The 22,313-nt window shown below is 46.7% G+C and overlaps 1 protein-coding gene across 5 annotated transcripts in view; it reads right to left on the minus strand.

Moving 5' to 3' along the window:
* rps6ka1 (ribosomal protein S6 kinase a, polypeptide 1) overlaps positions 1-22,313 on the minus strand; it is a 31,297-nt gene that overhangs the window by 1,654 nt on the left and 7,330 nt on the right. For 2 of the 5 annotated variants that reach the window (XM_057011945.1, XM_057011948.1), the window contains exons 2-21: positions 20,670-20,714; positions 4,884-5,000; positions 4,259-4,340; positions 3,824-3,904; positions 3,631-3,710; positions 3,448-3,554; positions 2,891-2,928; positions 2,527-2,669; positions 2,356-2,426; positions 2,184-2,272; positions 2,030-2,094; positions 1,836-1,938; positions 1,617-1,747; positions 1,416-1,541; positions 1,232-1,321; positions 998-1,156; positions 620-781; positions 460-536; positions 263-380; positions 31-168 (exon numbers count right to left, since the gene is read on the minus strand). In XM_057011945.1, the coding sequence (XP_056867925.1) occupies positions 31-168; positions 263-380; positions 460-536; positions 620-781; positions 998-1,156; positions 1,232-1,321; positions 1,416-1,541; positions 1,617-1,747; positions 1,836-1,938; positions 2,030-2,094; positions 2,184-2,272; positions 2,356-2,426; positions 2,527-2,669; positions 2,891-2,928; positions 3,448-3,554; positions 3,631-3,710; positions 3,824-3,904; positions 4,259-4,340; positions 4,884-5,000; positions 20,670-20,714 (2,022 nt within the window). Of the gene's footprint in view, positions 1-30; positions 169-262; positions 381-459; positions 537-619; positions 782-997; positions 1,157-1,231; positions 1,322-1,415; positions 1,542-1,616; positions 1,748-1,835; positions 1,939-2,029; positions 2,095-2,183; positions 2,273-2,355; positions 2,427-2,526; positions 2,670-2,890; positions 2,929-3,447; positions 3,555-3,630; positions 3,711-3,823; positions 3,905-4,258; positions 4,341-4,883; positions 5,001-5,881; positions 6,485-7,082; positions 7,167-7,813; positions 7,976-20,669; positions 20,715-22,313 lie in introns of those variants that run through there. The other 3 variants (XM_057011947.1, XM_057011949.1, XM_057011946.1) reach the window with 3 other exon arrangements.

Raw genomic sequence — 22,313 nt, forward strand, 5'->3', positions numbered from 1 at the left:
TGAAGTGATTTGCTGGTGCAGCTCTGTCACCTTAACCAGTTTGGGATCGTGGTGCGGGAGCTGGCTGTTGGGCAGTTTGTCCCTATGGACGATCCAGGGATGTCTGAGGACCTGCCGGGCCGTCAGTCTTTGGTGGGGGTCCACATGCAGCATCTTGGACACCAGGTCCTGCGGGAACACACCATGAATTTCACACGATGTCACAAGAGGAGCTGTCTGATTCGGCTTCTATTGGCACAGACACGCATGACGTCTCCCAAACCTTGGCGGCGTCTGACATAGTTTCCCAGTTGCCCCCGCCCAGGCTGAAGTGACCGTTGCCGATCCTGTTCAGGATCTCGTCCGGGGTGTCCTCGGGCCCGTTGGCGAAAGGTGTAAAGCTGACGAAGGAAACGAGCGACAAAGTGAGCAAAAAGCGTAGGCGGGAGAGAAGAGAGCAGCTCCAGCGTTGGGTCTCACCCAGCCAGCATGGTGTAGAGCAGAACCCCCAGGCTCCAGATGTCGCAGCCCTCGTCGTAGCCTTGGCGCTTCAGCACCTAAAATCCAGCAAACGCAACCGTTATTCCTGTCCATACCGACTTTGGTGGGAATAACGTTCAGGGAATTTCACGACGCCAACCTCCGGAGCCACAAAGTTAGCAGTGTAGCACGGCGTCATCAGCAGGCCGTTGTTAGCACGCAGCTGCTTAGCGAAGCCGAAGTCACAGATCCGGATGGACTCCGGATTTCCAGAATCGTCTACATAGAGGATGTTGCTAGGCTTCAGGTCTCTGTGCACCACCTGGAAGTCAGAAAATAAGGGGGATAAGGGCATCGATCGCTTTGGAGAGAGATGATTCTTAAATAAATAGATCAAATGGGAAATAAGTACCAGCAACCCAATTCAGGTATTTTGATTTTCATCTCTTATATTTATGTTTCTTTGCATTTAATCTTGAGAAGAGCTCGTTATTTTTAGCATGCAGAGTGTTGTTGATGACATTTGGGCGACCCTCACCCCCTGCGAGTGCAGGTACTCCACGGTCCTGGTGATGGTGTGAAGAACAGCGCTGGCCTCTCTCTCCGAAAAGAACTTTTGTTTGAGGATCCGATCCAGCAGCTCCCCTCCTCGCATCAGCTCCGTCACCAGGAACACCTGCTTGCCGTTGTCGTACACCTGAGACGCAAACGGTCGCATTAGCCTAAACGTCACGATAGTTACGCAAGTCACGCCGCGCTTCTGTACACTCACGTCCTTCAGCGTTATGATGTTCGGGTGCTGTCCATACCGAAGCAGAATCTCGATCTCTTCAGAAGGATCCGTGCTGGTCTTATCGATCATCTGTGGAGCCCAAAAGGAAAGGTCGTGACCCCGGCCTTGACAAACGGAACCTTTTCCATTCTCAAACATCCTTCCGTGCCGCTTGCGTTCATACCTTGACGGCGTATTCGGTGTTGGTGGCTTTGTGGATGCAGCGTTTGCAGATGGAGAAGGAGCCCATGCCGATGTCTTCCTTCAGCACGTAGCCGTCGCTGAACAGCAGGTTCTTCCCGTGCAGTTGCTGTGGAGACAGATGTTTCAGTGCTGCTGCACTGCCGCTCGGCTGCACCCGACCTGCGCCCCTGCGCGGACTCACCTGCACCACTGGGTGTGGCTGAGGCTTGGCTTGTTCCTCCGAACCTTCCTCCTCCAGCAGAGTTGATGCTATAAAGCTGAAGCCTCTGAAGAGCTGGTGGGCTCCGGCGCTGGGGGGTACACCCGGGGAGTCTGGGGATAAGGCAGAGGTTTTGTTTGTTTGTTTTTTTAATGCTTTGATGGCTTCACAGAAGAAAACACTCTGTCTCTCTCTCCTGACCTTTAGGGGTGCGAGATGTGAACTCAGAATCAAAGTAGAAGGTATCATCCGGACGTGCCACTGCTGGCCTGAAAGGAGGCTTCATTTCTCTCCTGAAGAGTTTCTGACAAAATAAAGCAGTTTTAAATATATATAGAGAAATAATGTAACACATAATGAAAGATTGTGCCTATATTCAAGTGTTGCATGCATACATTCCAATCTATGGTGGAGAAGAAGCCATGTCGCTTGATCTCCTCAGCACCATCAGCTCCAGATCCTGCATTTAAAAAAAGATAAAAAGTAGGTTAGCAGCGTTATTCTGCCCCCCCCCCAAAGACTGATGCTGGATATGAAAACGGTCCATACCGAGCCTGTTGGCAGGGTTCCTCTTGAACAAAGCCCTGAGCAGTGACTGGGCCTCGGCGCTCAAGAACTGAGGCATTCCCAGACGTGCCCTGCAGGGGGAAAAGGAGGGACGGAGTTTGTGGTCAGTTTGTGCAGGGGCAGCACGCCCTAACTGCATTTTCTCAACACCCACTTGAGAATCAGGTTCATGGTTTCTTTACGGTCCTTTCCTTGAAAGGGCAGAGAGCCGGTCAGCATCTCAAACTGGGAAACAGACAAAGCAAACAGAATTAACACTTGTTACGGATCATTTATGCGTACACAAGCCGTGTCTGAAATAACCAAACCGTTACCTCCTGCTTACCATTAGTACTCCAAACGACCACCAGTCGGCGCTGTGCGTGTGTCCCTGCCTGTTGACCACCTCTGGGGCCATGTACTCCACAGTGCCGCAGAAGGAATAGGCTTTTTTCTCGTGGTCGATGGCTTCTTTACACAAGCCAAAATCTGGAAAACAAAACCAGACCTCATCAGAACACTTTTATGAATAAAAGATCATCAGCGCCTCTTCTGTGAGTCACCTGATGCCCCATTAAATTCAAGGCTGGTTAGGGAAGATAAATGGTGGCAATCATTGACGCAGGCAGGGAGAAACTGAAACGTGTAATCAATATCCTGGAAGATGTTTCACCGCTGAGAGGAATGAAGGTCAAGTGTGGGAGACTCACCCGTGAGTTTGATGTGGCCCTCTTCATCGAGGAGAATGCTACAAAACAACAATAAAATAAATTCAAATATTTAAAGGATGGATTCTTTTGAGCTTCACAAAACCTTGCACCACACATCCTGTTCTGCTGAAGGCTAAACAAGGATCTCTTTTGTTTATGTGCAGCACAACATAAACTGCTTTTTTTTGTTATTTTGGAAGAGTCTTGCTGGATCTCCTAACCATTGAAACCACGGCGAGAGCGTGGAGGCCGGAGACTTCACGCAACTATGGGCAGCGATATGCCACCAACCAAAAGGGGAGCGCCAATCAAAAGTGACGAGGGGTCGGAAATGAAGAAGGGGGCGGTTGGTTTTGTTTAGAAAAGATAGTTCTCACGGTTTCAGAAGGGGCTTCGAACCTCTGCGGTGCAAAACGCTAAACTAAAGACTTCAGAGGTGGCTGCAACACTGACAAATGCATTTTTCTAACAGCAACCAGGTCCAAACTGGAGCATCCATTATTAAAAAGATGCATTTATCCATATGTATAAAGTCTGGGGATTCTGTCGGTCCTTACTTCTCAGGTTTGAGGTCTCTGTATATGATGCCCAGGCTGTGGAGGTGGTCCAGTCCTAATGCCAGCTCTGCCAGATAGAACTTTACATCCTCTTCTGTAAACATCACCTGTGAGGGGGGGAAAGGAGATGATGGTAGCGCCTCATACGTGACGGAATTATTTCAGCAACGCAATCGTGTTCACCTCTTTGGAAAGCCTGGTGAAGAGATCCCCTCCTCTGAGGAAGTCCAGGATCAAGTAGAGCTTCCCTTCGGTCTGGAACGCTGCAAACACAAACGTTCAATAAGGCGGGAACAGCAAGCATTTTCTGGCATTTGAAGCCATGACAGAGTCGGGAAATCGGTCATCCCAGGCTCGGGACGGGAAGCTGACTCACCGTAGTGCAGCTTGACCACAAACGGATGGTTGACGTCGGCAAGGATGTCCCTCTCCATCTTGGTCCTGACGCGGTCCCTCACTGGAGGACAAGCGAGTTTGTAAAAATAAAAAAGGAGCGTCACGGGAGAATCTCAGAGCAGCTGCTTCAAGAGAGACAAAGAAAACGCAGAGTTGTGCATAATCACAGCACATTTACCAAAAACACACCGGCACTGTGGCTTTTTGGTGGTCTTACAAACACACACAGGAAAGGGACACACCCTCCAGCGTTTTCAAAACATCGCCACAAAACTGAAAACGCAGGTTTCAGCTCTGCGCCGGCGACAAACACAGGACATCTGTTCATCTGGAATATCCAGGTTAGCATCAACCCCAGCGTTGGATCGCCAGTTTTGTTCCCGTGGCGACAACTTGTCGCCTCAGGCCGCTGTACCTTTCAGCGTCGCCTTCTTCAGGACCTTCATGGCGTAGAGTTGGTTGGCATCTGGAGGCGTCACCTTTCGTACCAGGAACACCTGCAAGACGACAGAAAAACAAGATGATTTTCTCACGGTGGAACACGGTGGAACACCCCTTCCCCCCCTTCCCCCACACACACACACACACACTCCACACAACCCCCCGCGCACACATCTAAGAAGTGACTTCTGTGCACTGTTTGTTCCAGGGTCTCCACGTGACTTCTGGGTTTCACAGCTCATCAAATAACAATGCTCTGGATTCAATGTGAGATGACTCAAGATGAAGGATCTGGTTGTTTCTTAATTGTAACCAGGTGACACCAACTCTGACCCCGTCTCCTCCGTCCTGAATTGGTTTTGATCTGCAGAGCTGCAGATTCTCTGTAGGTGGCAACAGCAAAGCTCTTCATTTCGAAATGAAAACTACGAAGAGCTCTTTTGTGAGAAATGATGGTTCTTTTTTTTAGGTAACTGGGGCTCTTCTGAAGTCTTCTGGGAATTACTTACAGTAAAATGGAGCAAAAGTGTGGTGAGAATTTGCATAAACTTAATCTGTAGGAAGCAGTTTAACCCACTGGGCTCGGATAAGCGACTTACTTTGCCAAAGGACCCCTGACCCAAAACTTTGAGGAGCTCAAACTGAGAAGCATCAGCCTTCTCCGAGCCCTCCTTGACCACGTGGGTAATGTTGATCTCCTTGATGTCTCCATCTTCCTAAAGAGAGCAAAACAGTAGATGTGAGAGAGTCGCAAACCCAAGGAAACAGGTTTGTACAGGACGCCGGAGAAAACGTCGCTAGCATCATTAACACTTCACCAGAAAAAGGGGAAACACGCTGAAGAATGATTGAATGCAGTTCCAGGAAGTGATGGCAGCGAACTAATGACCGTAAATTGTCAGTTCTAAAGAAGGTGCTGCTGAACGCCTCTCCAGTGTTCTACCCGCAAGTTGCTGCTGGTCTTGTGACAGCCACAACAGATCGCTACAGCTGAGCATCAACAGGAACCAAGAAGTGCTTCTCTCTGCTCCATTAATTCACCAGCACCGGCACAATAATCACCGTTGTTTTCTTCAGGCCGTTTCCAGATGAACTGTTCCCCATTTTAATCAACATGTTTTATCCTGCTGCCCAAAATAATAAAAAAGGTTCTTAAACAGTCATTATTTGTCAATTATCACAAATCAGCAAAAGATTTGACTATAAAAGGCAAAAATAGTAAAATACTGCTTATCTGCTCTGAGAAGAGCGTAAAATGAGAGGTTTTTTTTTAGTAATTATTACACTCCTCTTTGTCCCAAACATCCAAAATAAGGAACCTATGTCAGCGTTAAACGATCACTCAAAAGAAGAGACTAATTCATCATTAGGTGAGCGCGATGCCCAGAGACAAACCTGCACTGCAGATTTAATTTGACAACAGGAAACCAACGAAACCAAAAGCCTTGTTTCCCCCCAGCAAAACAAGCTACAACAGTGCTAATCAGCTGCAGATTCTGGGCTTGTTCACTTGGCAAGTGCCGTCCACGAGTCCACCACAACCTCTCCTGAGGCCAACGCCCGCGACGCCGATGTAAATAAGTTGTGACAACTTTACCGTCCAGTCCCTGCCGGGGGGCGGTGCGGGTTCGGTGCTGGTGTCTGATGCTGGCGGCGGTCTGCAGCTGTGACAGTGAAGGCTTTTCTTATTTTTGCCCAGGTAGATTCTCAGCAAGCTGCTTAGGTTAAACTTTTTCTTCTCTTTCTCCATCTCAACATCGCCCAGACTTCTGATTCTTCATCCCAACCACGGAGCGGCGACCCGGGCGATGCCTCGGATAAATCCTCTCGAACTTCACCTCATCGCTGACGTGCTGCCCTGATTTGTCCACTCGCGCTAGTATCGGCTCTGAGCAAAGCACGTAAATATGGAAAAACCTCTCGGCCTGTTCTCTTTATCTATCCCTCTGCAGAGGCCTTCAGCAGGGGCCCCTCTGCTATAATGTTTTTATTAACTCTTCATCTTCATTTTCTCCTCCGTTATCTCGCCTGGCGTCTCTCCATTCCTCTCTGAGCAGGTCTGATCGGTCCTGCGTGTCCTCAGACACTGACTGCAGCTGAACCCAGAACCCCTGAGCAGAGCAGGAAGGAAGAGTACGCACTTATTCTCAGTCCTGCACCCAACAAGTCACACACGTACACACCAGTGGCAGAGAGAGAGAGAGACAGAGAGCGAGCGAGAGACAGAGAGAGAGAGACAGAGAGCGAGCGAGAGACAGAGAGGGAGAGACAGAGAGAAAACTGAAACGGAACAAAATCTAAAGTTTGAAACAATGATTCAAAACACTTTCTGATGACTCACTCGACCCCTGACCTCTGTTATACCCTATAACTATCCCAACTAGCGTGCAGATCCCTTTTCAAACATAAGCAAACACCCGAGTGCACATGTCACAACATTTCTGATGCAGGACCGCACCTCGCTCCCGCTTCCTCACGCACGATTCGAGCAGTGAGAGGAAGGAGGGAGGCAGATGGGGAGGATGAGGTCTCCCAGAGACCTCTGACAGATGATTAAGACAATCATCAGCCGATGACAGAGATTTTCCCGACTTCCTTCCCATAACAGTCTATTCCTGGCCAAGTTCATCTCCCAGTCTGCAGATTTAACACATCCTTATGAGCAACGTGCAAATTAGACAGAAGAGAAATGCAACACCGCTTTAGCTGGAAGTTACAAAGGCAGCGGTGTGATTGAGCAATCGTAAGCTGAAGCACTGGCTGAGCGGTGGAGGGGGGGGGGGGGGGGGTGGACTGACCTGATGAAGAGTAGAGCGGCCGGAGCTCTCCTTTGCTCTAATACTGGAAAAGTCCCGCTCTATCCAGGTGATCTGTGCGTGCCGCTGTGAGGATGGGGGGGGCATGGAGTCTCAATTCATTTACAGACACAGGGGCTGATATTTGCATTTACTTTCCTCTGGACAGAAGCACACACTCTCACAGGGGTGGGAGGGGGGGATGAAAAAGAAAATAAAAAACTCAAGGTGGTTATGGTTGCCACACGGGTGACAGGAAACCTCTCTTTCCTCCTACTTGTTACTTCCTTTTTTCTCTCATGCTGAGCTCACTTCCTTGTCGCTTTTAGCAATCAAACATATGTCAGGGGGAGCTTTAACCCCCATCTAAAAATATAAACTGTCAAAAATTTGAAAAAACAAAACCAAAACAGCACCATCTTTACTCCAGCCTCTAAACTGAAATCACTGAACTGAGTTACTGATTCATAGGCTGGCGGCTAATGTAGAAATGAAATCTAGAACTGCAACTTTCTTTTAACTCCTGAAAAGTAACCACATGCTGTGTGTCACAGGACGGAAGGATATGGAAGTTAAAACACATCCTCCACAATCTAGGATCAGGGTCTCGCATCCGCCCACACAAAGAAAAGCCCCTTGTCTCCTCCCCAAAAGACCACAGCAGCCTCCTGAAGCATCAGGGCCACACACACGGTTATCGACACACACGCGCACGAAACAGAGCGTCCACTTGCCTCTCCTGTCTGGGTTTTGGTGCGAAATAGGAACCTCCACATCTCTTTGCCCCGATGCTTCCATGTGACCTGTGCCAACAGGTGACTCACGGTGCCACAGAAAGACAGCGTCCGAGTCTGAGCGAGCGCACGGTGGGGAAACTACAGCATGCGCACTCAAATGGGAAGTAAAGGGTGGTTTCGAAAAGACGGACGCGGCTGTGTCGCACCAGGAAGCTGCTCATTGTGAGTTTTCTGGAGAGTTCAAAACGACCCGGTTGGGGGGATGGAGGGGGGGGATTCACATCTGGAAACTGGAACGAGACACATCGGAGGAAGGTGGGCACAAGCGCATGTGAATAGGGGCGGCCCAAAGGCAATTTCATCACGACGGGCTGGCTGGAGTTCCAGTATATCTAAATGAATGAGGCTGGAAATATAAGAGGCTCCGTCCCCCTGCGACAGTCAGTCCGGCAGGTTTTTAAGTGCAGCCGAACATAAATCTGCTTCTGTCACATATTCAATACCTGTCTAGTAAATGGAATTCATCCAGAGCGCTAGTAATATGGGAAGACAGCTAAAAACCATCCATCTCTATTTAATAAGAGAGCATATACCTTTCAAACCTTAGAGAACCAACTCACATTAATTATGTGATTAATGTTTAGAGAACACAGGGAATACATGTGAGCTGTGGAGCTCTGGCTCATCCATCAGCTGGCGTGTTCAAAGGAACGTAAATATCCAATCATTAGTCCATTTCTGACAAGTTATCAGATTGTGCAAAATGCGATCTGATTGATCAGGTACAAATATATAACTTGGTTCCTGAGAAGTCAACAGGTGAAAAGCAGTCCATGTAATGCTCAGTGGTAACCACACGGGGCCAGTAAAGGTGTGCAGACAGACCAGTGTACATGATTGATAGAAGCTGTGGCCAAGTAAGGACATGTTCCCGGTGTCAGCGCGGCTCTACTGTAAACCTTTGTGTTGGTTCTGTGACCAATTACAGCAAAGCAGAGCAGAAGCAGAGCAGAAGCTGCCACAGAAAGCTGTGGGTAAAGGCAGAAGGTTTAGAACAAGGAGCCATAAAATGAATGGATGTACTAAAAAGGGAGGAGAAAGAGAGAGAGCTCTTAAAATGGCATGAATGAAAGAAGGATTTCAGTCTGTGTCCACCTGTTTCACTGGAAAATGGCTCCAGTAAGACAGTGAGAGAGAGAGACAGTAGGAGAGAGAGAGACGGTAGGAGAGAGAGAGACAGTAGGAGAGAGAGAGACGGTAGGAGAGAGACGTAGGAGAGAGAGAGATGGTAGGAGAGAGACAGTAGGAGAGAGAGAGACAGTAGGAGAGAGAGAGACGGTAGGAGAGAGAGAGACGGTAGGAGAGAGAGAGACGGTAGGAGAGAGAGAGACGGTAGGAGAGAGAGAGACGGTAGGAGAGAGACGGTAGGAGAGAGACAGTAGAGAGAGAGAGAGAGAGAGAGACGGTAGGAGAGAGAGAGACGGTAGGAGAGAGAGAGACGGTAGGAGAGAGAGAGACGGTAGGAGAGAGAGAGATGGTAGGAGAGAGAGAGACAGTAGGAGAGAGAGAGACAGTAGGAGAGAGAGAGACGGTAGGAGAGAGAGAGAGAGAGAGAGAGACGGTAGGAGGGGGGGTGCAGCGGAAGATGACATAAATAAGTAGGATTGACAGAGAGAAACAGCAGCTCCATCATCTAACCAAGCATGGTGGAGTCTTATTACTGTAACAGAGTTTATCTGCATCTGCATGAGTGTACACACACACACACACACACACACACACACACACACACACACACACACACACACACACACACACACACACACACACACACACACACACACACCTGGGAATAAGAGAATAATAAACAGGTATTGCATGGTGATAAAAGCAAAGCCAGTGAGCTAAATGCTTCCTTTCTTTTGAAGGCACGATTGTGCTCTCAGTTCTGCCGGCATTTAAAAAGAAAAACTTTTACAGTTTCGAAACTCGCCCAGGAAAACAAACTCATCCAGTGTTCTGCAGTTAAGACAATATTCCCGGTTGCCGAGCCATCGAGTTATATCTACAGTAATATTGCTAACATAAAATGTAGATTATTATAACTATCCAGCTACTAAAGCTAGTCCACAATAGGAAATGCAGTCTGATCTCAGAGAGAACGACAGGTGACCTGTCTAACACGATCATAAGTGACTCAGGGCTGGTTAAAGGATGTGGGCGTTGTCAGGGGCCATTGTTGGACTTTAGCCTTGCCTTTGACCTAAATGACCGTAAGCTGTTAGGTGATAAAGTGTTAAGGCTTTGGAGTTATGACTGTTCTATCCTTCAGAGCCCAACAACTGACATTCATCAGTCTCTCAGCACTGCGGCGTGCACAGGGCAGCAGTTTTGGACCCTTCGTCTTTCATCATCTCTCATTGTTTCTGTCTTCCCGGCACCCTGCTCATCTTTTACAGGAGCAGGGCTGAATCATTCACACTTTTGCTTCAGTCCTTAGCTCTCCACATCAGCCACACACCTCTGTCCAACATTTAGCACATTTCCTTTGACTCCTTCTACCCCTTCACCTTACCTTCCATCACAGACGTGTCGGGGTTTCCCGGCAGATGTTCGCCCTCGCGGCTGCACTATCGCGGTGCGTTCAAGTCTTTGTAAAGGATTGTAACCCTAAACCTCACACTGAACGGCATTACCCCACGTTTGGTTCTATCCCATGAAAAGATGACGGGATGAGCTTTAAGGGATTAGTTTAGCAGTTCGTGATTAGTGCCAAGTCATCCGGCAGGGTCGAGAGGTGACCATCATGTCTTTTGACCTCTGACCAAGGTTAATACCCGTTCCTTAGCAGACGCTGCCATCTGGCTCCTCTGTGACAGCAATGGGATACACAGGCGCACGTTCAATGCATTAAAAACAGATAATGACCAATAACTCAGCCTTTGGTATGCTGAAAATCACCAAATGACACAAGGAAGTGTAAAGAGACACGACCGCTTTAGACAATAGTTCAGGAGGTTAGATTTAGACGTAGCACAGGATTAGCATGGATGCTACAGGAAATCCCATGTTGGCATCTGTAATATTAATAGCAGCAGTAGTAAGATGATAGGCAGCTCTGCGTTGCACCGGTTGACAGGAGGCCTTGATGGGGTTGTGTATTATCTGCAGTGACGGAGACGGTCAGAGGGGTCACCCAAATGTCAGGAAGAAGCTAAAGGGAAGGAGAATAAGTGGGAGAGATGGATGAGAGAGGTAGGGAAGAAAGATGCCGCTAATGTACAACATGAGGTCATCGCTGTGAAGCTAAGCTGGCCGTCTGCTGGGGAAAAGTGCAGGTCTGCAGCGTACGTGGAGGTTTTCAGGTCATAAACACACATACAAAAGCTACGCTGGAGCATCATTTCTCTCGCCGTTTATTTTTCCATCATCACGTAATCGCTCCCACTCTCAAACTCTTTACACCAGCCGGAGAGACTTTAAAATAGCAGCTTGTCTTAGTCAGCTTCCCGCTTTCTCCCTCCTGTGGCTTTGCACTTTGTATAAATATCCAAACTACAACATTCGTGACTCAAAACAACGTTGTAATCCTCCAGGAGTCGGACCACGCGACTCGTCTGACTATTGTTTACATATGGACTCATGGTAAAGCCACATAACATTCTTCTTTTTTTAAACCAATCTAACTACTACTACTTAGTATTTCTGTGTCACTAATTAGTCACCGTGGATGTATCATGGCTCATTATGTTGTTATGACAACCGTTACCGTAGTAGAGCATCACCATGCGTTGATATTCACTCGTACCCATTTCAACACTGCTTGACATCAGATGCCCATCCTGCTTTTCTGACTTGTAACCAGAGGTCGGAAAAAAAAAATCCCATTCCAAGCTTTGACCCGACACATGGAAACCATCACTAGTGACACCTAGTGGTGAGGTTGCATATTTACATAAAAAGGGCAAGATGAGGCACCTGCCACCATCAGTAACATAGCATCACACTGATGTATATAATGAATAGTTATCTTAAATGGATTTCAACCTGCTGTTCTGCAGGAAAAAAACAGTTTTATATATTGATATCTATCTATATATTATTTAAATTACTAAGAAAATGCACATTTTTTAAACTTTCAACAGATCTGCAGCATTATCTGTCATTTGTGAATGTTCCAGAAAATGTTGTAATTTGCATTTACGTTCCCTGTACTGCATCCTGGTGCTACCATGGCAACAGCGGTCAAAGGTTACATGTTCCTACTGTATAGGAAAAAAAGGAAGGGGGGGGGGTGAAAATGAAAAAAATAAACCAACAAATGTAGAAAAAGAGAAACCTCCAAGTGGAAATGTGAATCTGAATTGATCAAACATGTCAATGAAGCCGTGCTTGAACGTCTCTCTTTGATCAAAACCGAGACAGGAAAGAGTGAAACTATGGCAACTGTGTTTCTTAATCTCCGTCTCCCAACATCCTTTTATGAGACAAAATCAAGCACCCGTGGCAAGGACGCGCACAAGAATACGGGATGCATTATTTGCATGATGTTTCCAGGTAACATTTCTCCGGCCTTCATTTTAACAATAGGAGGATTTTTTTTTTAACCTTTGAAACACCAGTACAGCATGTGAGTGCATGCCAGAGTCACCACCGTGCACGGGTCTATTTGTATTTCTCCTAGGAAGTAATAATGATGTACTACATCATTGCGGCCTTTAAATCATGGAGCCGGACTAACATCATTTCAGAATGCAGAGATAAGAGGCAGAGCGCATGCATGCGCGCGCCATGATTAACGACGCTGATTTGTCGGAGTAGCCCTGCTCATGTGTGACAGTGTTGGGAAACAGATTGAATTTTAAAAAAATGAATGAATTTTTTAAAAAAAAATCTGTAAATTATTAATGAAAACCATGTAGGTGCACAGTCTTCACCAAATACCTTACTGCTCTCAACAGCACAAGTCACAGTCTTAGCACAGCTTAGCAACACTAGCAAGGGCACAGTAACCATGACAACAAGGGACCACAGCAGACATGAATGGATGGAGGAAGGGAATGAAGTGAATCTACAGATGGACCAACTCTGTACATTCTTCTAGTCAGACTCCTGATGATTTAACCTACAAAAGGAAAGAAGCGAATCAGCTGCAGATGGCAGATTTGTAAACACAGCACAAAAAAGGCAGAAGCACAAGATTTACAGCACCCTTTACGCACAGAGGCAGGCTGGGAAATAGGCCGTAAACTATGTCCCCGCCTTCCTGCGTGTGGTGCATGCGTGTTTGGAAGGCAGCCATCACCCCCGAAGCCTCCAAACTACCAACTGCCGCCGTTAACGTCGATGATAAACCCAGATAAGGGGACCCTCACTTGGCAGGCACTTCACTCAAACAACCATCTCCCCTAAATAAAACACACCTCCTGGGTCTGCAGACGTTATCGCTTTGTAACAAGGTCGGCTGGCGACCACGAACAGTTGCGATACGTGCTAAAACCCTTCTGGAGAGGCTCAATTAACGTGCAGAAACACAACCCCCTGACTCACACTACATGCGATCAAGCATTTATGCGCTTTTATTGCACGTGTCCGCGTACAGATAAGCCACCATAATGTCATTTTCTTCTTTGGGCTGTAACCAGAAGCTCATGATTGGGGCGTGCACCTCCGTACATTTGTCAGAGCAAAGTCCAGCCGGCTTGAGTACCAAAGCTAATTTCCCATCTGCCGCTCTTGCTCATTGACTGGACCGGTTGGGTGACATTTAGTCAGAACTCCAGCTTTTTAAATGATTTACACGGCAGAAAAGTGAAAGTTTGCTTCAGAAACTTTGAGAGTACAAAAGGTGGAAGATGGTGAAATGTGGTAGGACAGTCAAGGGCGCTCGAACCAACAGAGTTTAACAAATGGTATTAAAGGAAAAAAAATAGCTGGCCTTTATCAGGCCTGCAAGACAGAATGATAAATTAGATTTCTAGGAAAGGTAGTGATGGAAGATTAAGGAAGCAGCTGAAGACGAGAACAGGATGCTTTAATGGAATGTTGGGGTGAAATGATGGTGGGCAACCAGAGGAGAGAGGGCATCTTCAAGCCTCGCTGCTTCTCCTCATTTAGAATCCGCATGTGTGCGAGCGTGCACGTGGAAGCGGTTCTCTCCTGGTCCTCGTCAGAAGCGCTGCTGGACCACTGCAGGCCTTTCAATGCACCGCCTCTGTGGTGTGATCAAACAAAGGCAGTAACTTCCAGCTTCAGTTGTTTCCTACAGTGAGCCACAGTGACACTGAAACAGACACTCGGAAATTTCATTTTGATAGAAAACAAATATTTATCTAAAAGCACAGAGAGTGAGTCTTCTGGGCCTGTTGTAATTGATCTTCTACAGCAACCAGAACTCAAATATAGCCTCAAAACGAGGTGGACAGTCCTGTAGACCCTGCCAGTCATCAAATAAAAGACTACTTGATGTCTTCTGCTGTAGCAGATGCTGTGAGCGAGGACTGTAATTAACTTCCTGAGTGGCAAACACTTCAGATCGACGGTGGCTCTGCCACACATGGCTCCACACAAAAAGAAAGGAGCATTTGGGCAGCTTTTAGCTTCAGCACTTATATGGGTATGAAACAATGAGAGTAAATACTTAAGCAGGGTTCTTGAGCTCACCTGAGCAGTGTCAACCTATCCCCCATATAAAAGACACTTATTTAGAAAGAAGCAGAATTCCTTCTCAAAACCTGGAGTTTCTTTGATGAAAACTGCAGACATGAGGTCGGCTCCTGTAGCCTTCTTGCCATTAAGAATCAATTAAATAGTCCCTAAAATCAGCATCTTGTTTCTGTGCAGGCAGAAAGAACCTTAAATTTTCTGTCCGCTTCATACAGGTTAAGTCAGGTCTGAAGAGGTTACAAATGACCTCATACTAATAGCGTTGATGTGAGGGCGTCATTGCAGAAAATGTCCAGTCATTCTGACTCGGTAACATTATGTTAAGGTGAGACTTGGAGATTTCCTTAAAAAAAACCAAAAAAAAACACTGAAAAACCAAACATGAAACAAAACAGCAATACAAAGGCATAAACAGTAGCGGCGCCATCCTAGAAGTGTTCCCTATCCTAAACACACTTATTGCTATTCTCTTCTCCACACCTGGTGGGGTTTTTTTGAACGCTTTCCCTTCTATTAACCAATCCTGACACCAACATGGCTCCCGTGGCCTCAGGTGACACAGGCCGACCGCTAATGCTGAGAAGAAGTGACCAACAAACAAACAGCTGGCCAGAAAATGGGCTTTTTTTGACATGCACAGTTGTTCTGACTGGTCTAATTCCAGGATAACTAATTACTGCCATTAGACAACTGCTGGAGAATAATTACAGTACATTTTGTAGATAGCATTCGTGTGGAAATCAGATTAAACAGGGTTGTTTTGACATTTATTGTGATTACATGCTAGCATGGCCACTGGTCCTGATGAAAGCGGAGCGCAGCAGGCACACTAAACGAGACGCGTTCGTGACTCAGTTCATGCAAAGGATTTCATGATGACTCCAAATACAGGATGTTCAGACACCGAGATCCGATATTCCACACAACAAAATATGATTTCAAAAGAGGCGTAATGTTTAATCAAAGGAAGTGATGAAACAGTGATTAAATATTTAAGAGTAACAGATGTATGCTTCCCAAAGTGGATCCCTAAATATCTCCCTCAGCTAATTAGTGTCATATCTATCTAGGAGCGTAACACACGCAGGAAATTAAGGGAAGTGCTGAGATATTAATGGCACTGTTGCCCAGGAAAGCAAAGGAGGCCAAGACGGAACAGTGAGGCATAATTTGAGGGTACTGCAAAGAGCACCCAAATGTCAACCTCGGAGTGCCTCTCTGCTCACCACCTGAGTCATTTTTGAGCCAGAAAATGGAGGACTTGAGGAAGAATGAGCAGCCTGACAGCAATGAACATTCTTATAGATTGGAGGCAGACGTCCTGAAGACAGCCCGCCGCTCTGCGACATCTAGGACCTGCGACGAGTGCGGATTTGGGATGACTCCCATACGCTGTCACAGGATGTAGTTGTGTAACACCAACCATCTCTGATGCTGTCAAAGCCACCTCAGAGTCTGTGCCGCTGTGCTGGCATCAGCGCAAGCTAGCAGTTTTGATTTCTGCTCCTGTGGCATCAATCAAAGGCAGATTTTTTTTTCTTTTTCTAAGGAAAACACTCACGTGGCAGCCTGGTGGTGTGAGACTGCTATAACGTTGTGCTGCTTATATTTATCTTTACTTTCAGACAACAGTCTCTGGCAATGATTTCATCTCATCTGTCACACGCCATTTGTGAGATTTCTGCTAAAATCTGTGGTTAGATAAACTCAATGGAAACTGTACCTATCGATCGAATTTGGACAAAAAGCGGCGGCAAATGAGAGAGCTGAAGTCTTCTTCAGATGGATCTGGATTCACTCTTCACTTCCTGTCCCTCTGCCGACGTTACAAGCTGCAGTGGAATGTGCAATGTTTAGCTCAGTGAAGCTCCAAGGCACGTCCATAGTTGTTATTACAGGCCCTGTCGAGGGGGCAAGGCCCAGCAGACGCCCGTGTGACGCATTATCTTTTAATAGTTTTTATTCAGTCACAGAGCTGCGAGTCAAAAGATTAAGTTGGACGACTGCCCTTTTATAAGAAACAACGTCAAATTCACAGTTAATTTTCGTGGTTTGACCTGAACTCCAACTACATAGAGAGTGCCTACAAACGGCACAGCGAATGCAGCTCGTGTCCACAGAGGTGTGCAAACAAGTAAATATCGCTCTGCTGATGGGAACAGCTCCAGGCAGGAATCAACTCTCAATTCCAAATGTTTTGGCACAAAAATTGTAGTATTAGCAAACCCAAAGGGACAAAGAAGCACAGTCAGATGCATCTCATCTCCAAAGAGTCTCCAAAGAGAAAAGATAAAAGGAATCTGGAGACACTACGTAAAGAGGTAGGTACATTATTCTGCCTTGAAGCAGAGTTCAGTCAGGTCAAAAGACTGAAAGATTTCAAAAGTGGAGCAAAGTCCATTGAGTGCTATTTGTTCCTTTATCCTCCTCTGTATTCCAGTGTCTTTATGTAAATCATGTGGAAACAATGTGCCAACAACCTTCCCCACATTAGGTCTTAATGGAGCGGTTGCAAGCTGAGGTCGAGGTCACATCAGAGTGACATTGAAAGCATCGTCTCCAAGCTCAAGAAATGAGAAGAAAGCTCAGCTGACAAAGCGTTCAGATGCAGTCACCTTCATCATCATCATCAACATCATCTTTGTGTAACCTTTGTGAAACTGAGCTAAACCATAAATAAGCTGATAAATGAGGACAGCTCAGTGTGTGTGTGTGTATTTAAATGCAAGTGCTTGTGCATAAATCGACTTCCAGCACGTGACCGCAAAACAAAATGCAGTTGCTATGCCAACACCATGTATGCACACGCGGTTACACAGGCCACAAGGTTGCACTCGCGTCAGCTATACCACTTCCTGATTCAGCAGCCCAGAGGTCAACAAGCTCGTTTGCGAGCCGGCCTACACACTCTCATCACTGGTAAATATTTAATCGCTCCTGGAAACACTCAACACCAAGGCTGCGACCAGCCTGCCCTCTGATCAACACCAACAAAACGCCGTAGCGGGCGTGAACGCCGACGAACTATCGAATGACCACAGATATCCCTGCAGTGCCACTTTATTCCGCCTCTTCTTTGTCTCAAGTACAACAAGGATTGGACAGCAGTGACACACGGGGACCCCTAATGTTCTCCTACAGTTCCCCTCAACCTTTTGCTCCGCTCCTTCTGTTCCCACCACTCACCGCCCCCCCCCGGGTCAGTGCACACTGCAGCTACTGTAACTCCAGGAAAGAGCCACAATCAACACAGAGAAATGTGACTGACCCTACTGGTAAAAATGTTTAACCCTTTTGGCCCTTGGGCACCACCAGTGGGAGTAGATAATGAAGTGGATGAAACCCGCGGAAACTCTCCACTTTACTCATTTCTGCGATTGTTCGGGGATTATTTACTGTGAAGCTTTGCTGCTTTTCTTAAATGTGTCTTAACGACAGTCAATGGAACGTGAAGCTCTTGGGACAAATATGTGTTTATCTCTTATTTTTTAGATGCTACACAAGTATGAGTTTAATAAAGAAGTGCAGCAGCCCTGCTAGGTTTGACTAGTCTATGAGGGAAACATCAAGGAAACCTTTAAAACATCTTCAGATATGTGCAGGAATTGCACAATTCTGCCATAATGAAAACCTTGTTCTTGAATTACAGAGAACAGAGTAACGTCATCATAACAATACCCCTCTTACATTGTAAGCGAGTGTCCTGTAAATAAAGAAAAAACGGATGAGAAAGACAACATCATCTAGTTTAGTTTGATGTTACTTGTGCGTCACAAGCAGCGCTTTGTAAACAATGGAATAAGATTACATATTTAACCGTAACTCCTGAACCCTCAGCTGTCCATACAACGTTAACGCCTCCAGCTGCTGCTGCTGTCCTCCCAGTTAGCCGCTAACTCCGGCTACCTGCCTCCAGAGCTCAAACAGCTCGCCATCCCATTCCCTATAAAACAGCTCATTTGCCACAGTTTCCCCATCACCTCCTATGCAGGAGTGAACCCAGAGACGCTGCCCTCATCATGTCCGTCCAGCAGCTGAGGAGTAAACGTAATTTCCTGCATGAATGAAGACAAAACGAGGGGAATGCGAAGATGTGTTGCACTGCTGAGGCTGCGGGAAATTCACCAGTGTACAAATGGTCATAAACAAAACAAGAAAGCTCGGAGCACTTTTGTCTGGACCGGGTCGATATGCCCCCAACCTTTAGAGTAAATCTAGCAGGTCGCAATGGCAATGGGGATGATGAAATCGTTGGCTGAAATGGACCAGTTCTCTCACTTGTGTGATTGTCAGCCTGGCCAGAAGGGCAGGGAATAAGGAGCAGGGTAATATCATCCCCCGTCTGCAGAGGGGTCATTCGAGCAGCCTCTTAGGTGAACGCACGAACGCGGTCAATACGCCTCACCAGAGGCCATCAGAAGCCAACGACAACAACAACACAAGTTCAAGTTCAATCTCTGTTGAACTGCAAAGCAAACAGAAGTAAAGAAGTTGGGCTTTCGTTAGTGAGACACTGTCACGAATTGAGCTCTGCACCGAACTGCCATCCGGTTTGTTTCGACACCTTCTTCTGATCTACCATCAGAGGCAGCACAGCGGCAAGTTCCAACACTGGCATCATTCAGCAAAGCGTGTTTGAACCAGACAGATTCCACAGTTGATCCCGGTAATATTCCGAATCCATTCTGTCACATTAAACCCTCCTTGAATCCAAAGAAGTCGACATGCTTTCTCATCAAACGTGTGTGATATTTTCGCAGGAGCAGCCGCTCTTTTCCCTTCCTCAAGCATGATGTCCACCACCCCCCCCTCCCACTATTAGGTTTTTGGAGCCAGGTAACTCCCATGGCTGGAGTAGATAACAGCATCCATTATCGGATTCCCAGCATTTACACAGCAGCTCCGCATCGATCGCTCCAGCGACAGGTTTCAACGGTGCCGGAGCCTAACTGCATCTGCAGCGAGTGCCACCTAGCGCTCCGCCGGCAGGAGAATATTTATCGTATCAGCCAATGTCTGCGTGTCGTTCCTGCAGCCGCGCGGGGAGAAGCGACGCAAGCTGTCTGAGGACATCTTGATTAACAGCATTACATAAGTCATCTAATTACCAAATTACTCGGCAATCAATTAGGTCAACAGGTAACACGGCACCAACCCGGCCAGACTGATAATTGAATCGAGTCAGATTGCAAAAATGTGATTAGCAAGGTACCAGACCCAGACAATATGTGCATTGATGTGAGCGGATTATCTTGGGTTTCAGTTTCAGAGCAGTTTTCTTCATTATTATGTGTAATCTCAGGATTCAAACTATCTGGCATCAAATATCAAATCTGGTGATAATATATGAGATAAAGTTGGAGGAAGGAGTCTATGGTGATGTATACAGCACATCTGAAAGTACCAGTTTTTCTTAAATTAGGCTCACATTATTCTGAAACTGCACACATCTAAAAATAAATAAATCTGATAGACATTGTCCTCATTCACTTTCCCCATCAAACATTAATGCCTTTGACCACTATGCACCCCAAAGACTTCCTTGACTTCACATCAGAACGCTCAGTTCTTACTCACATTGTCCTCAGCTGAGTGTAATGACGACACGCTCCCCAGACTCCCGTGAGATCGAGGACAGAAAAAAAAAGGAGCTAAATGCGGGGGAATGATTCAGTCTCCTCAGCTACACGGCTGCAGCATAATCGCTTACGGGGGGGGATCGGGTTTCGGTGCCGGACAATGAGGCATGGAGGCCGGACAGGAGGCAGGAAAGGAGCCGACTCGACGATTAATGGTGCGTGTGCTGCTAGCTGTGTGCGCTATGAGCACATGTGAAGGCGTGCGGCATAATTATCGGAGCCTTTTACCTTGATGCAGGTGAAACACAGGGCCAAACAGGGTGACCATCGGCAACACTCAGACAGCATTCAACACATTAAACTCCAGCCGGCTAATGTCCTCTGAGGGCTTTCGATTCAATTGAAAGAGAATTAAATTTAACAGTAAGTCACACTGTCGTGCATGTGCACCGTCTCTGCTGTGGAAACTGCTAAAAGTGTAGAATAATTTTGTCCTTTCCGTGTTATTTTGCTTTTCTGCCGTTGGCATGAATAATCGCTGGGGTCTCATTTCAAGTGTATGAACAAGTGTGTGTGTGTGTGTGTGGTGGAGATGCCGTGCACGCTACCTTAACAGCAGGCGTGACTCCATCCTCAGCGGTGCTCTGCCCGTTCTGTCAAGAGAGGAGCACAGGAGAGACATAGTAAGAACGTGCAACAGTGCATTTCTCATGCTTGCGTGCGGCTGGGAGACGCCGATAGAGCAAACATCGGTAAGGCTGCGTGGGCGGCAGCGGCCCATTTTCTCGAACACTTTGCTCCTCAGTAAACCTAATAATCTCAGGCTGACACAAAGTCCTGCCACCGCCCTTTCTCCACTAAAGCGAGTCTGCCCAAAGAGGAAAATGATTGTTATTTGCGAAACAATGGCGATTTGAAGCAGAGTGTAAACTAGACATGGTTTTCAAAGAGACGCATGCCAGTACAATGACATCATTCAGAGTATAAGTAGGGCTGAGAATATAATTCAAAGCTACTTTGACTCCCCGGAATATAATTTTTGTCCTGCACGTTTGTAAAACCTCCACATATTTCAATGTTATCGTGAGGATTCTACAGTTTGACCATCAACTTCAGCCTATGTTATGATAGCCAGCACCTTCCAAGAGTTCCACACGAGTGTGAGAACAATCTCAGCGACGCAGCCTCTCTTTTTCCGCGCTTTGCTTTGGTTTTCCACTACAGAGAGGCGACCCTGAGGATGTTTACTTCCTCTGTGCCCGCGCTCTTCCCCTCTTCCTGTTCTTTTAGACTGTGAGGGCTGACAGCACAATGGAAAGCGCTGCCCTTAACCATCAAGCAGCTCAGGCTGTATGTGGCGAACAAATGAAAAAAGCATTTTAACTGAAAGAACTGAGGACGAGTAAAACCTACTGTTACATTCTGTATTTGTGCCAAGAGCAATCTGTCTAGCAATGCAGTGGGCTCCCTTTTTGGGGACCTTTATGTCAGTAATAGATATAATGAGATGGGCATTTTTGCAGACCAATAATCAACCCCTGATGCCTCCATATTGTTGGTGTTTAAAGCTACATGATGAAGACCAGCAGTGGGCACACTACTCTGGTGGACCACTGCATGGTCATCTTATGTGGAGCTGCTTTCTCCAAGAGTGTATGATGGTGAGGTAAATGTCTTTATTCCAGCGCTCCTCACTAGCATTTCCCCATCCTTACACAAAAGATGGCCGTCCATGCTACATTGCTACACATGCTAATCACGTGAGAAAACAAGCTCTTACAGGAAGCAAACTGTTGGAAATTAGAAGTGTTTGCTTCCTGTAAGATCTTAATGTTCTGTCTCCACAGTCTACACACCTTTGTCAAAACTGGTCTATTCACTGGTCTCTTCCAGTAAAGGTCATATGACCACAACCTGCCTAATCCGGAAAGAATAGGAGCTGGCTGAGCATATCCAATGTACTGTAACCTATCTAAACGGTGCTGTTTCTCCCCATTCTAAAACCAAAACTCACAAGGATGGACGTAGCCCGATAAACTGGAAATGTTTGGCAATGATCGTAAAAGCTAACGCGTGGTCGGCATGGCATTCCTCGCGATGCAGCTCGACACATTTCAACCTCGTTAGCTCTGCGTGGTCGATCCAAGTGGCCCAGTTAATTGCGTGTTCCCTCCCCTGGGCTTCCTCAATGAGAGCACAGGCATGCACGCATACACAAACAGCCACATAAATATGGCCAAACTTGCCTGGAT

The sequence above is a fragment of the Takifugu flavidus genome, chromosome 16, assembly GCF_003711565.1.
Source record: "Takifugu flavidus isolate HTHZ2018 chromosome 16, ASM371156v2, whole genome shotgun sequence".
Classification (NCBI taxonomy): Eukaryota; Metazoa; Chordata; class Actinopteri; order Tetraodontiformes; family Tetraodontidae; genus Takifugu; species Takifugu flavidus.